General features: G+C 38.6%; 3 protein-coding genes across 4 annotated transcripts; 2 read left to right on the forward strand and 1 right to left on the reverse strand.

The window, feature by feature from the left end:
• Nucleotides 1-41: 41 nt before the first annotated feature.
• LOC120017230 (FAM10 family protein At4g22670-like) lies at nucleotides 42-5,019 on the reverse strand. Of its 2 annotated transcripts, none has more exons than XM_038870390.1 (11): nucleotides 4,812-5,019; nucleotides 4,670-4,721; nucleotides 4,429-4,575; nucleotides 4,257-4,344; nucleotides 4,076-4,156; nucleotides 3,905-3,969; nucleotides 2,906-3,046; nucleotides 1,819-1,923; nucleotides 1,457-1,720; nucleotides 1,137-1,194; nucleotides 42-347 (listed from the first exon to the last, which is right to left on the reverse strand). In XM_038870390.1, exons 1-11 carry the CDS (start codon nucleotides 4,919-4,921, stop codon nucleotides 250-252), a joined length of 1,209 nt encoding a protein of 402 aa, XP_038726318.1. In that variant the 5' UTR covers nucleotides 4,922-5,019; the 3' UTR covers nucleotides 42-249. The 2 variants fall into 2 exon arrangements, with proteins under 2 accessions (XP_038726318.1, XP_038726317.1); XM_038870389.1 differs by having other exon boundaries at nucleotides 4,429-4,578; nucleotides 4,812-5,018.
• A 348-nt stretch (nucleotides 5,020-5,367) lies between these two features.
• LOC120016484 lies at nucleotides 5,368-8,410 on the forward strand. Its single transcript, XM_038869280.1, has 8 exons — nucleotides 5,368-5,565; nucleotides 5,653-5,799; nucleotides 5,902-5,999; nucleotides 7,088-7,160; nucleotides 7,247-7,307; nucleotides 7,398-7,483; nucleotides 7,573-7,662; nucleotides 8,077-8,410. Exons 1-8 carry the CDS (start codon nucleotides 5,467-5,469, stop codon nucleotides 8,137-8,139), a joined length of 717 nt encoding a protein of 238 aa, XP_038725208.1. The 5' UTR covers nucleotides 5,368-5,466; the 3' UTR covers nucleotides 8,140-8,410.
• A 2,786-nt stretch (nucleotides 8,411-11,196) lies between these two features.
• LOC120016239 (21 kDa protein-like) lies at nucleotides 11,197-12,234 on the forward strand. Its single transcript, XM_038868920.1, has one exon. The coding sequence runs from the start codon at nucleotides 11,256-11,258 to the stop codon at nucleotides 11,865-11,867; it is 612 nt and encodes a 203-aa protein (XP_038724848.1). The 5' UTR covers nucleotides 11,197-11,255; the 3' UTR covers nucleotides 11,868-12,234.
• Nucleotides 12,235-12,481: the final 247 nt, after the last annotated feature.

Below are 12,481 nucleotides of genomic sequence, written 5' to 3' on the forward strand. Positions count from 1 at the left end.
CCACAAAAGAAAATATACATAGTAAGATAAAACAAAACAAGTGACAAAAAAAGTGATTGACGCCCAAAATCGATTTCTCTACTCGAGATTTTACGAAATTCTGGCCTCCAATCTTGAAGAGAATCCATTAATTTTAAAACTCTGCAATCCTCAACACAATGACACATCCCACTCCCAGTGAAGTTACAATACAGTGTGCAGGAATTGTAAAGTAGGTACCACGAGCATCAAGTGAATTTCGACTAGTAATCATTTTGGTCCTCCAAATTTGTTCATCATCTTTGCAATTACAGGCGCCACCTTTGGGTTTGATTGATGCTTGGCAAGATTAGCAGGGTTCTTCATTACTGCAAAACCAAAATATTCATTTTCATTAAAGTCATACTGCATATTGATAAATATTGACGTAAAATGAAGGTCCACATTTTGTTCTGTACTCGAAAACAATGCTATCAAGTATCAACAAAGGTCAGGCAGGCTGGGAGAGTGGAATTGAAAGGCTAACTAATACAGTAGAGTGTGAAAAGAAGAAGAATAATGCCCTCAATAAATAGCATTCTCCCCTCTTTACAAAATCCAATTGCAAATGAATAGGATAAACAATTCCCACCTCCTCAGATCCTTTCTCTAAAACCTATATATGGAACCAAATTTAAATGTTCCGCTTAATGATATGCCAAAATATGTCAATTATGTAAAGCAGCTTCTATTCCAACTTCGCAAAATTGACATATCCACCAAGTCATTTTCTTCTTCTACTGCTTTGCCTAGTCTTTATCGCACAACAATATCAAACTCTTATCTTGTCTTTGAATGCTCGTATCTATCTAGCATTAGCATTACTGCAATCATACAGTTAACTCTCTGTAAAAGAAAGAGCTAACACCAATCACACCAAATTTAAACTGAGGTTCAATACTGCTTATTGAGTGAGTCATTGAAAAAGTAAATGAAGAATTTGTTTAATAACTAGGGGAAAAGGGTAGGAAATAACTAACAAAATGTACACATGCATACATGGAATGTCCACAGATGCATTTTGAATTGAAGTTGTTCATTGAAAAAGCACCAAGAGAGTGCATCCTGAAGTCTACACATACATACGAACATATATGGACATAAAATGGAAAGATTACCATCTTGGAGAGCAGCCATGACTTCCGGATCACTAAAGGCAGTCATCAATTCAGGGTCCTGTTCAAAATGTGAACAAAGATGTATCAGTTTCGTAAAAGGGATAGGCTAGTTTACAAACTGGCACATGCAATTTTGAGTACAAAGGAGAAGGAGACATGAATGGTGAACAAAGCTAGAGCTTAGGCATTGTTACATTCCACCATGAGAGAGGTTAACCAAATAACAGGAGCAACGGATGATATGGCATCAAATTAAGAACGAGCAAATTTTTTATAGCACCGCCAGAAAGCACACTTCTGTCAAAACCCATCATACTTACATTCAATATTTTGCTGAAATCAACATTCCCAGGTGTCCCTCCTGGCATGCCACCTGGAAATCCTCCAGTTGTCCCTCCTGGCATCCCACCTGGAAATCCTCCAGGCATTCCACCTGGGAAGCCTCCAGGCATCCCTCCTGGGAAGCCTCCAGGCATCCCACCTGGGAACCCACCAGGCATCCCACCTGGAAATCCACCAGGCATGCCTCCAGGTCGTCCGCTAGAAGATGACTCCTCTTGCTTCTTGGCCTTCTCATACTCGGCCTTCAGTTAGAGTTTTAGCAAATATTAACAGCATAACGAAATAGGATTAAAAAAGAGAGGAGATAATGGAATGAGAAGAATCACACATTTACATATACCTGTGCTGTAGCACGGCGGCGTTGCCTCTCACGTTCCCCTCTCTCTTTACGTAGCCTGTCATACTTTCTACGATGTTCTTCAATCTTGTGTACATTCGGGTCAACCTGTGACAAAGAGGTTGTGATCCGAATTCCGAAGTGGAAAAAAAATATGCATCAACAGACCTTCAAGCCTTGATTACCATCAAACGTGCGCCAACCATACATTCTTAAAAGATAAACCGAAGAATCATGCACATAACACAATTCAAACAGATCTAACATTTGTATGCTTAATCATCAGTTAAGAGTCCCATATTCCCTGACCAAGAAAGACAAGCACACACACACATAACAATAACAACAACAACAACAACAAACAACAAACAAGAAAGCGAAAGAAAAAGAGCAAGGTGTCAATATTGTCTGTAATTCCTCAATTGTTCTTTTAAAAGCATTATGCAAGCAGACACAAACACTACAGGTTACAGCAAAAAAAAAATTGAAATTCACAAGAAAAGTAGATAGAGATTTGCAAGTTGGAAACTCAAAAGATGTAACCAGAAACGTCATCAAAATGGAGACTGCCATGTGAGATTAATCAATCCATTGCTTCGCATGTTTAATATTTTACCTCAATTTCCTTGGAATAAAAACTCTTATTCCTACATTTCCCCTAAGGAACTAAGAGAAAGAAAAAGGGATAGGGGTAAGTGTACTGTCTTTAATTCCTCAGGAACATAAAACCAGGTCAACTTTTTATCCCTTTAAAAGACACAAGACAACCAACGAGAAACACTTGAGGATCAGAAATTAAAAAACAAGGAGTATAAAGAAAATGCAGGCTTGAGCTTTAAATATGTATATCACCAAAAATGAAGACTGTCAAATGGTTTTCATATTTTTCTTACTTCCACAAAAAGCATCACCAGTATATCAATCCCTATTATACAGATCAATTGTCAGATATTCCGAGTATCATTCTTGATGATGCATTATTTGAAATTTCACAGTAGGTCCACAGAAACATGTACATGATGCATCACCATGCAAAAGTACGTATACTCGTACAGGGGGGAGAGAGGTGGGGGGTGGGGAGTGAGATCACCTTCTTGAGTACAGCATTTATCTCGTCGTCATAATCTAGCCTTGATGCCAAGTGAAGATCCTTCGCAGCATCTTCCCACTGACCAAGCATTGCCCTTGCTATGCCACGGGATTTATATCCCTTCGCTGAATCCGGGTTAATCTAACATGAGCATCATGGACAACAAAATTTTACTTTAGAATTCCTATTATATTGCAGACCGATAAACTTTGACACAAACAGACAAAAAGCATATGGTGTATAACAAGTATGCCCCATTAGGAAAAACCAAACAAGAGAACGGCAGCAATAGCAGACCATGTGCATTTATAAAAGCCATGGCAACATTAAAATCTTTTCATTTTGACAACAATATCAAATCATCATCTTCATAAAGCCTACTCCCGGACACCTTGGGTCCATTCCACAAATCAACAAGAGAATAAGTTAGAACACCTATCACTCCAGTTTAATAGCTTGTATGTCCTGTTTTGTCGCATGCAGCCCTGTATTTTTTCTGGCCTACCTCATCTCTTCTAAGTATATCGTACAAGAATCTCCTGAAGTTTCACACTAAAACATTGCCATCTCCGTGCCATACAAGTAAACCCTCTTATATGATTATCTATCATCTCATATTGACCAGTGCTGCCCCTACCATAAATACAATAGTCACAATGCCTATCCAAAGGTGGTTCTAAACTTATTTACATGGTAAAACCACCATCACAACATAGTAAAATCAGCGTGCACATGTTAAAAGTAAAATTGTGTAATAGACATATGCAGGTTAGGATGAAAAACACACCTTACCCCTGAGTTGAAGAAATTGGAAAAAATAAACTTATCAAGATTTATTCCTTAGTTTTATTTTTGCCCCATTAGTTTCATTTAATTTTGAAAGAATTCCGATTCGTCAATTTCTACGAGTCTATGACTATAACTCCTCAGTCCCAAGTCCCAACATTAACTCCTGCGTCCACAACATGCGATTGAGCAGAGCAAAGAAAAGAAAGCAACCTCTAGAGCTGCATTGGCATCTCGGATGGCAGCGTTTGGTTTCTTCATTTTGACATAAACAGTAGCTGGAGGCAAAAAAGAAAAATAAATCATGACCATGATGATTAAACCGAAACTGAGATCAATTCAACTCAAAATACTCTAGCATACAAAAATACTCTATCATCTTACCTCTTGTCGCATACATTATTGCAGATGCCGGGTTCAACAAAATGGCATCTGTCAGATGCTCAATTGCCTCGTCTAACTTATCTGCATTGCATGTAACCAACAGTGTTTCCTTAAATCTTACAGGCACGCATAAAAATGACACACGCAAATATGTAAACACGTAAAATTGGACAAATTCTACCTTCAGACATTGCTTCCATGGCTTTGGCCTTTGCCTCTTGGGCAGCCTCACGGTTTTCATCGGTGACCTCAACTGAGGAGTCTCCCATCTGCGAACAAAACCACATACACCGTTCATAAGATAAACACCAGAAATTCAAGTTAGAGTGCTGCAAACTAGCCACGAATCATACCTTCTGCGGAGGATCATTGTCAGGCTCCACAGTGTCGCCTTCAAGTTCAATATCTGATTCAATTATTTCGTCCTCCTCATCAGGGACATCTGGTTCCCGTGCGTGATCGTCCTTCATATCCTCGTACTCCTCATCCACCGCGGAACTCTTCTGTATCGATATAGACTTAGAAACTCAGATGCCCTAACATAAATACATAAAATCCAAAATTTCTTCAGAAAATTTTTTTTTAAAAGATTACCGATTTGGTGTGTCCATGCTCGCAAGCACAGGGAGGGATCTTGGCGCCGAGACTGAAACGAATAGTCGAGAGAATTTCAAAAAAAAAGCGAAACAAGAGACAGATATTTTTCAACTCGAGACGGCAATTCTTCAAAAATTACCTTTCGAGGTAGTCGCGGAAGAAAGAGAGGGTAGGATCGCTGAGAACGGCGGGATCAGACTTGCAGAGTTCTACGAATTGCTTCAACTGGTTCAGCTTCGATGGATCCATTTTAGCGTAGAGAGAAGGGATTCGACACGAGGGAAGCGTTTCAAGGGATTGTTCACGACTAGACTTTCCTTTGTATTCTTGCTGCAAGTGTAGGAGTAGGACTGGCGTGACTTAGGTCCGTCTAGTAACTTCTAGTGGATAGGGTTCGGTGAACTGCGTCGTCGTTTTTCCTTGTTTTTGGGTCTCTCTCTCGACTCTCTGCTGAAAACTTACCAGAATTGCGGCCCAGAGGGCTAGCCCATGCCTGATAAGAAAAACCATAAGCCCAAAATAAAACAAATAAGCCCAATAACCCCTTTGGACTTTCTAGTCCAAATCGAGGCCCATTTTTTATCAGTCATGGCCCATTACTGGATCATGTTCTGTAATTTGTTCCGGCCATCAACAAAACGACCAAACCGACTCCGAATTAAGAAAAACCCGGTTCCCAAACAAATGTCAAATTCACCGTTCTGAACCCAGGACCCACCGAACGGATAGCACAACTGCACGAAGCAGGGCCAAGCACAAAAACCTCTACCTTGAAGAGCTTCAGATAATCATCAATGGCCGCTCTTTCAATTGGCATCGCTACCACGACAACCACCTTCCATACAAGACCCACTCTGGCTCGTTTCAAGTCCAGAATCTACTGCGTCAATTGGGTATTTTCACTGTTTCGGTCCTTATGAATATTAAATTCCGAAATTCATGATTTCTTGAATTGAATTCTTTGTCTCCTGCGAAGGAAGGACCCTGAGGGCTTGTATGGGCCTCCACAAACGGGACATCTCGCTAGAATCGAGTTCAAAAGGCGGCTCGAGAGGGATGCAGAAGCCCGCGAAGCCTTTGAACGCCAGCTCCGTGAAGAAAAAGAGCGTCGCCAAGCTCTTCGACAAGTAATGTTTCAAAATTGTTTGTCTGGTTATGTTTTATTGACACTATCGTGTTCGTGATTGTTAATTCGTTTTCTTTGTTTTTGAATAACTGTGTTGCTCTAGTCTCGGGTTATTCCGGATACTCCAGCCGAGCTGATTGAGTACTTTCTTGATACTGAAGCTCAGGAGATTGAGTACGAAATCGCAAGGATGAGGCCAAGGTTAGTAGTATAATCGCGGACAGAACGAATGAATGAATGTTGAAATTTCTTGCTACTTGATTCAAGTTTTGTTCCTTCCAGAATTGTAATATAGTATTGTCTCAATGTTGCAGTTTGTTTATGTCTTTCTTATGCTTTCTATTACACCATTGGATTCAATGAACTGTTGCTATGTGTGGGTTTAGCTTTAACATATGCCCAAGTAGTTATATGAGACTTCCTGGGTCTAACAAAGAAGTATTTGTCAAAATTTATTAATCGCTATTTAGTTTCAGTTAAAGTACAAGGTGTTTACAAGACTCCATTTTTAATCATATATGGTCTCCTTTTCAACCCTCTCTCTCTCTCTCTTTAGTAGGTTTTCTATGTGTAGAATGGGTAATCTTTTGAAGAGAAGCCTTTGGTGGTTAAAGCACTAGTCGGATATTCTTCAAGCTGGGAAGGTGCTAAATTTTAGAGAATTTGGTAGAAACCTTCTTAAGCATCAGATTGGAACGACAAAAAAATACACTCTTATGCTGTGAATCTACAATGATTGAGTCCTAAGGCTCCTTTGTTGCATAATTGTTTTTCGGATGTTGTTTCATAGTCTTCGGCTATATCAGATGATTTGGTAGCTATTGGAGGACAGTTTTGTGTTGTTACTCAGCACTTGTGCGGATGTAAAGGGAAGCTATACGTGGATGAGTTAGAATTTCCTATAGAATAAAAAATGAATAACTACGGATGGATTGGTAGTCAGCACTCTGCAAGATGTACGCAGCCTTAGCCCTTATGGCCCTTATCCCCACAATTGTGTAGAGGCCATTGTTTCAACTTTTCCTATGAGAAAAGAAAAAGTGGAGGTAATGTGGGCTGAAGCTTTGACATTCTGCATTGAAGTTAATTAACAAAAACTCCTTGTTCCCAAATAGACTACTGGTGGATTGATGGTTTAATTTCCATAATGGTAGCGCCTTTTATATTTTTCACTTTTAGCTTTCTTTTTACTGTCTTGAGAGGATATTTCTTCTGATCACGTATAGATTATCCCCCCCCCCCCTCCAACCCCCCAAAATAATGACATTTGAGGTTATAAAACTTTACAGATTGAACCAAGAATTTTTCTCGCATCTACAGTTTGAACTGGGCCAGCTCCGTTTTGCTGTTTCAAAAACGCAGGTTTATTCTCAAACTAACACATTCCAATCCTTTGTAATAACAAAAAAAGAACCACTATATGCATAATTCCAATGGTGTCTTTGTAGGACATGGAAGACAGATTAATTGAGTTGGAAGCGCTTCAGAAGGCTTTCCTGGAAGGAACAGGTTTGTAGTCCACATAAACTTCTGTGCTGAAGAATTTAAACTTTTCTCTCTCCCTAGAAACCTAAACTCCTGGCCCTTGCTCCATTGCAGAAGCGTATGATAAAATGCAAAGTGAGCTTGTAACAGCAAAGAAAAGCCTGACAAAAGTCCTATCATCGAAGGATGTGAAAGCAACTGTAAGTAGTAATCTTCATTTGTTGAATGTCTAAATCTTGTACTTTAGAATCTTAAGCTGCTCACAACAGCATTTTATTTTTCCGTGCAGTTATTGGAGATGGTTGAGAGCAATGAACTCAACAGATCCTTACTAGCACTTCTTGATGAAAATATAGCAAATGCGCACCAGGGGAACCAGGTAAGAGCTGTTATCAATAAATTTGTTTGTTAGATTGTGCTTTCATGTGCATGAACTGATCCGGCAGTCCTATTAAATTATGAGCAATTGAATAATCATCGAGATATCATTGCATTGGTTTTTAATATTGCCATTAGCAAAGCAAAATTGATGCAAATGGAACAAGTTGGAGTAAATATTTCCTGTTGAATCCATGTGGAAGCATATTTGCATCACTTCTCGATTGAACCTGGGAAACCTTGCCTAATAGAATATTCAACGAACTTCTCTCCACGGACAAATCTTCTTCTTCTTTTTTCTAGCTCCTATACGTTTCCTATATTAATAATTAGTCCCAACCAGAAATACATTTGAACTCGTGATTGTCCAAGGTTTTGACAAGTGATAACATCTATTTCGATGTGTTCTGTGCAGAAACAAGCTGCAGCTTTCATGGAGAAAGTTCGCGCAGCCATTCTCAAATACATTACAGTTTAGTTCCCAGGTGATTGATCCTTACAAGAATGAAAACTCCTCAGTGTAGTGATTTCTTAGCGAGTTAAAGCTTCAGCATTCACCACACACTAGCAACTATGCATTAGGCCTATTGAATTTTGTGTATAGAATTTAAACACAAGAGTTTACAGGCATCTTTTTGGTACAAGTTTCCTTATGACAGCCCTCCTGCTTTATGTCAATAAAAGTGGCCAAACGATGGAGAGGAGTCACCACCTGCCTCTAGGGACAGGGTTCCAACTTCCACTTTAAATCTGTCGCAAAGCTCGAAGTGATGGCATTATTACTTAGATTCACAATTCTCAAATCCCCCCATATTTCGGGTTATATCTAACAACTCAGGATTATCATGCAAGGTGATCAAAATACAATTAATATTTTTTAAAAAAAAAAAGTAATTGTGGCCCATTATTTACGTACAGCAGGCCCTGCCCCTCATTCGATGTTAACTAAAAGAGTAGACAGAAAAGCAGTTAAAAAGGAAAGCAACTAAAGTAAAAGCACTACCTTTTTTTATTCTGGATATTTGACTCTCTCGGTGTTTGATCCATCTCATACTCTCATTGATTCAATTCATCAAGATCCAATCCTTCTCAAGCCGTGTCAAAACTCGGCCTTTAGTTGCTCTTTCTCTGCTCTGCACTCTCTCTGGCTAGCATGGCAGAGCCTGCAATCACCAGAGGTTCAAGCTCTGCTAGGGAAGTATCCTCGGGCACCAACCAATAGGATTGAATTGAGGACACCAACCGAGGAGAAGATATCCGAAGAGTCAATATAGGATACGGTATCCGAACGAAGAGCATCTCGGACCAAACACTATAGTAAAATCAAGAGTTCAAAGTTCAAACGCCCAGTTGATAGTATACTTACTTGAGCACCTAAGGATAAGATTTGACGTGAGTCCTATCATATGATACGTCATTAAGATCAAAGACAGTTTTCAATGTGTTCACGATCAAACTTTCTTAGTTTCTTTATCTCGTCAGTATAGCATGACCTCTCTCTCTCTCTCTGTGTTCATAGAAAAGACAATAAAGAAAAGTAAGTAATGTATCAGCATCACATCCAAGCATATATATATATGGACAGAATTCATACACCACTGATAAAGCACTGTTGGAAAATAGATCTCACACAGACACAAAATTGAAGACGAAACTCGTTGTTACTACTGGAATTAGGGCTGCTTCTCTTTCAATTTTCAATGATGCTAAATGACATTGGTCATCATTTCGCACAAAGTAGAAAATGACCCACAATTATTGGGCTAATCTGTATTTTTATTACTCCTAATCTTCTTTCAGACAACTTTTTTCCTTCTTTACCAGCACAGCACCAAATCAATCTGATCATCCACATCATTAACACAATCTAAAACATTAAAAATACCAAAAACATCTCTGTTTGTCTTATTTTTCCCACCCAAATCAATGTCCTTAAAGTGACTCATGCAAGTTTTCAAAGAAATCATTTATCTTGCAAATAAAGCAAGTATGAAATGCAGGGTCTGTCTAGTCTCCTACTAAATCCTAATAAAGTTAACAAAGGAGGCTCCACAAGTGATTCACTTCATTATTTATCCTAGGTGGGAAGTCGATTTTCTGCGTATAAAGTATTTTACCCTGCCCCATTGCTTCACTCACAAGCCTTGTATGCGGCCGGCGTATGAGGAAGACAAACTTGTATTAGTGTCTACGCAACCTCTGTTACTCGAGTTGGTTAGCGATGAATCCTTCCAGTAATTTAAGTGGCCCGAGTCTCCACGAGTATATGAAGAGGAACCATTCAAAAAATATTCAATCTTGGTATGATATTATTCAGTTAGGAAGAGTTTGTTACGTGTGGAAAAACAAACCAGACATCAATAATGACAAAAATGTTGGTTGGTTGATTGAATCTCTACGTCCGCCCCCAGATGAAACTTTATTTTTTTGATAATCGAGAATGACACTATGTGGGTCTAAACTCATGTCATGGCCGCCATGTTCGTGTGTACAGAAATTTTCCACCTGATTACATGATAGATTAGGTCAAAACCAACACGTGGCCTTAATACTTTATTAGTCTTTATTTTAATTTTCGCTATCGACGAAAATGATGGATTAGAAAGAGTAACAAACACTTCACAAGTCTTGTCCATACATAATTTAATTACGTGCATGATTTTTTTGGTAGTTTGATTGTGATTGCGAGTAGCCATCAGACGGTCGATCATACCAATTTTTGTCCTTTTCTTTTTCAATGGTTATCTAAACACAACTTGTATTTTTTAATTATTGAATTCATACCAAGTTTTCAGGGTTGGTGATACACTTTAATTAAAATTAATTAAAAGTATTCATGATAAGATGGTTTCTAATTGCAACCCAATAATAATAATAATCTAAATTATCCACTTTCTAAAGCCCATATCAATATAAACGATAAAGATCCCAGTAATAATCATCCCAGAAGCATCATAACAGTGTGTGACATGTATTCATTGGATGTGATTTTCAGTGGAATCCTTACTTAACAGTGTGTGACATGTATTCATTGGATGTGATTTTCAGTGGAATCCTTACTATGATGTCACCACAGTTAATGAATGTATGTCACACACTACTTGATTATTATTGGGATCCCTAACATTGTTGCCACGTCAAAGTCCAAACCAACCCATCACATTACTTTTAAGACCTTTAGGGTTCACGGTTTTAACGCGTCTTACCAAGTCAAGAAAATCTAAAAACTTATAATCTATCTTTTAGATATTTATTTTGGGTGAGGTTTTTCTCACTGATATTTTTGTTTGGAGCGACGGAAGATCAATCGTTGTTTCAATTAATCCGGTTTTTTGTTTTTTTTTGGACCCAGAATGAAGAAGACAAACTACAAACTGTTACGAAACAGGGTTTACAGATTGTTCAATTAAATATGGTTGACTCTTCTTTTACATTCTCTCTGTGTAAGTTTATACAGTTAATAACGTAGCGTATACTTCCATCCTTAAAATCAGGCCATTTTTTCCTCTCCATTTTGTGGGAACCACAGAATTAAGCTTTTTCTTTTCCTATAAATCACACACCATCTCCTTTCTAACTTCATTGAACTCTCCAATGGAAGGTACTTTTGCAGTCTCTGCAATAACTACTCTGTTTTTCCTAATCCAATTACTCTGTTTCACAAGTGGATTTCCAGCCTATGATGATCAGGACACTGAATACATCAAGACATCATGTACCAACACCACATACCCCAGACTCTGCTACAGATCTCTCGCAATCTATGCAAGCAAAATCAAGAGTGACCCCAAATTACTAGCCAAAACTGCTCTAAATGTGACGTTTGTCTCCACCAGATCGACTGCAAGGTTGATGAAGAGGATATCAAGAATCCATAATTTGAGGCCTAGAGTGGCTGGAGCAGTAGCAGATTGTGTTGAATTGGTTGGTGATTCTGTTGATGAGCTGCAGGGTTCTATTGGAGAGATGGATCATGCCAGAGGAGGACCAAATTTTGGGCTCGTGATGAATGATATACAGACATGGGTTAGTGCGGCATTGACAGATGATGATACTTGTATGGATGGGTTTGATGGTAAGGCCATGAATGGAAGAGTGAAGATCTTGGTGAGGAAACATATATTGAGAGTTTGTCGTTTGACTAGCAATGCTTTGGCTCTTGTTAACAACTATGCCTCCTCTCAAACTGGAGCTCCCTTGCCTTAGTTAATGTTACTCTGGTATGTATTTATCTATGTATGTATACATGTCCTGCTAAATCTAAAACCAAAAACACTCAAAAGAAGGAGAAGAAGAAGAACCCACTTCAATTTCAAGCAAATTTTCCGATGTGGTTCTTTTTTCAAGCTTTATCTTTAATTATTATGTGCACTTTCAGGCATCCAAGAGGAAGGAAGGGTGTACTGTAGACTGTAGACTGTAGTGCATGTTTTAGATATTTATAGTTATAGATACATAGAAGAAAGTTTTGTTTTTTCTTCCTATGTAGGCTGAGTCATGTGTGAACATTATGTGTAACTGCAAGATATGTGTACAGTTCAAGATGATCAATAGAGGGAACTCATTACGTAAACAGGTGACTGATACACGTAGGTGATACAATACATGAGGCAGATACGACATCCGATTTGAATTAACTGTGATGTCATTTTCTTATAATCAGTTTAGCTGGGCAGCCAGTGCTGACTTAATTTATCTCCACAAGACTAAGAGAGAGAGAGGCTTGTGGCATGTATATTTTTACATGTTATTATTAGTGAAAATCCAAGCTTGTGACCGGTACGAATTTGTCCACTTTAGATCAGCACAGATATGTTCTT

Source organism: Tripterygium wilfordii, chromosome 15 (genome assembly GCF_013401445.1).
Source record: "Tripterygium wilfordii isolate XIE 37 chromosome 15, ASM1340144v1, whole genome shotgun sequence".
Classification (NCBI taxonomy): domain Eukaryota; kingdom Viridiplantae; phylum Streptophyta; class Magnoliopsida; order Celastrales; family Celastraceae; genus Tripterygium; species Tripterygium wilfordii.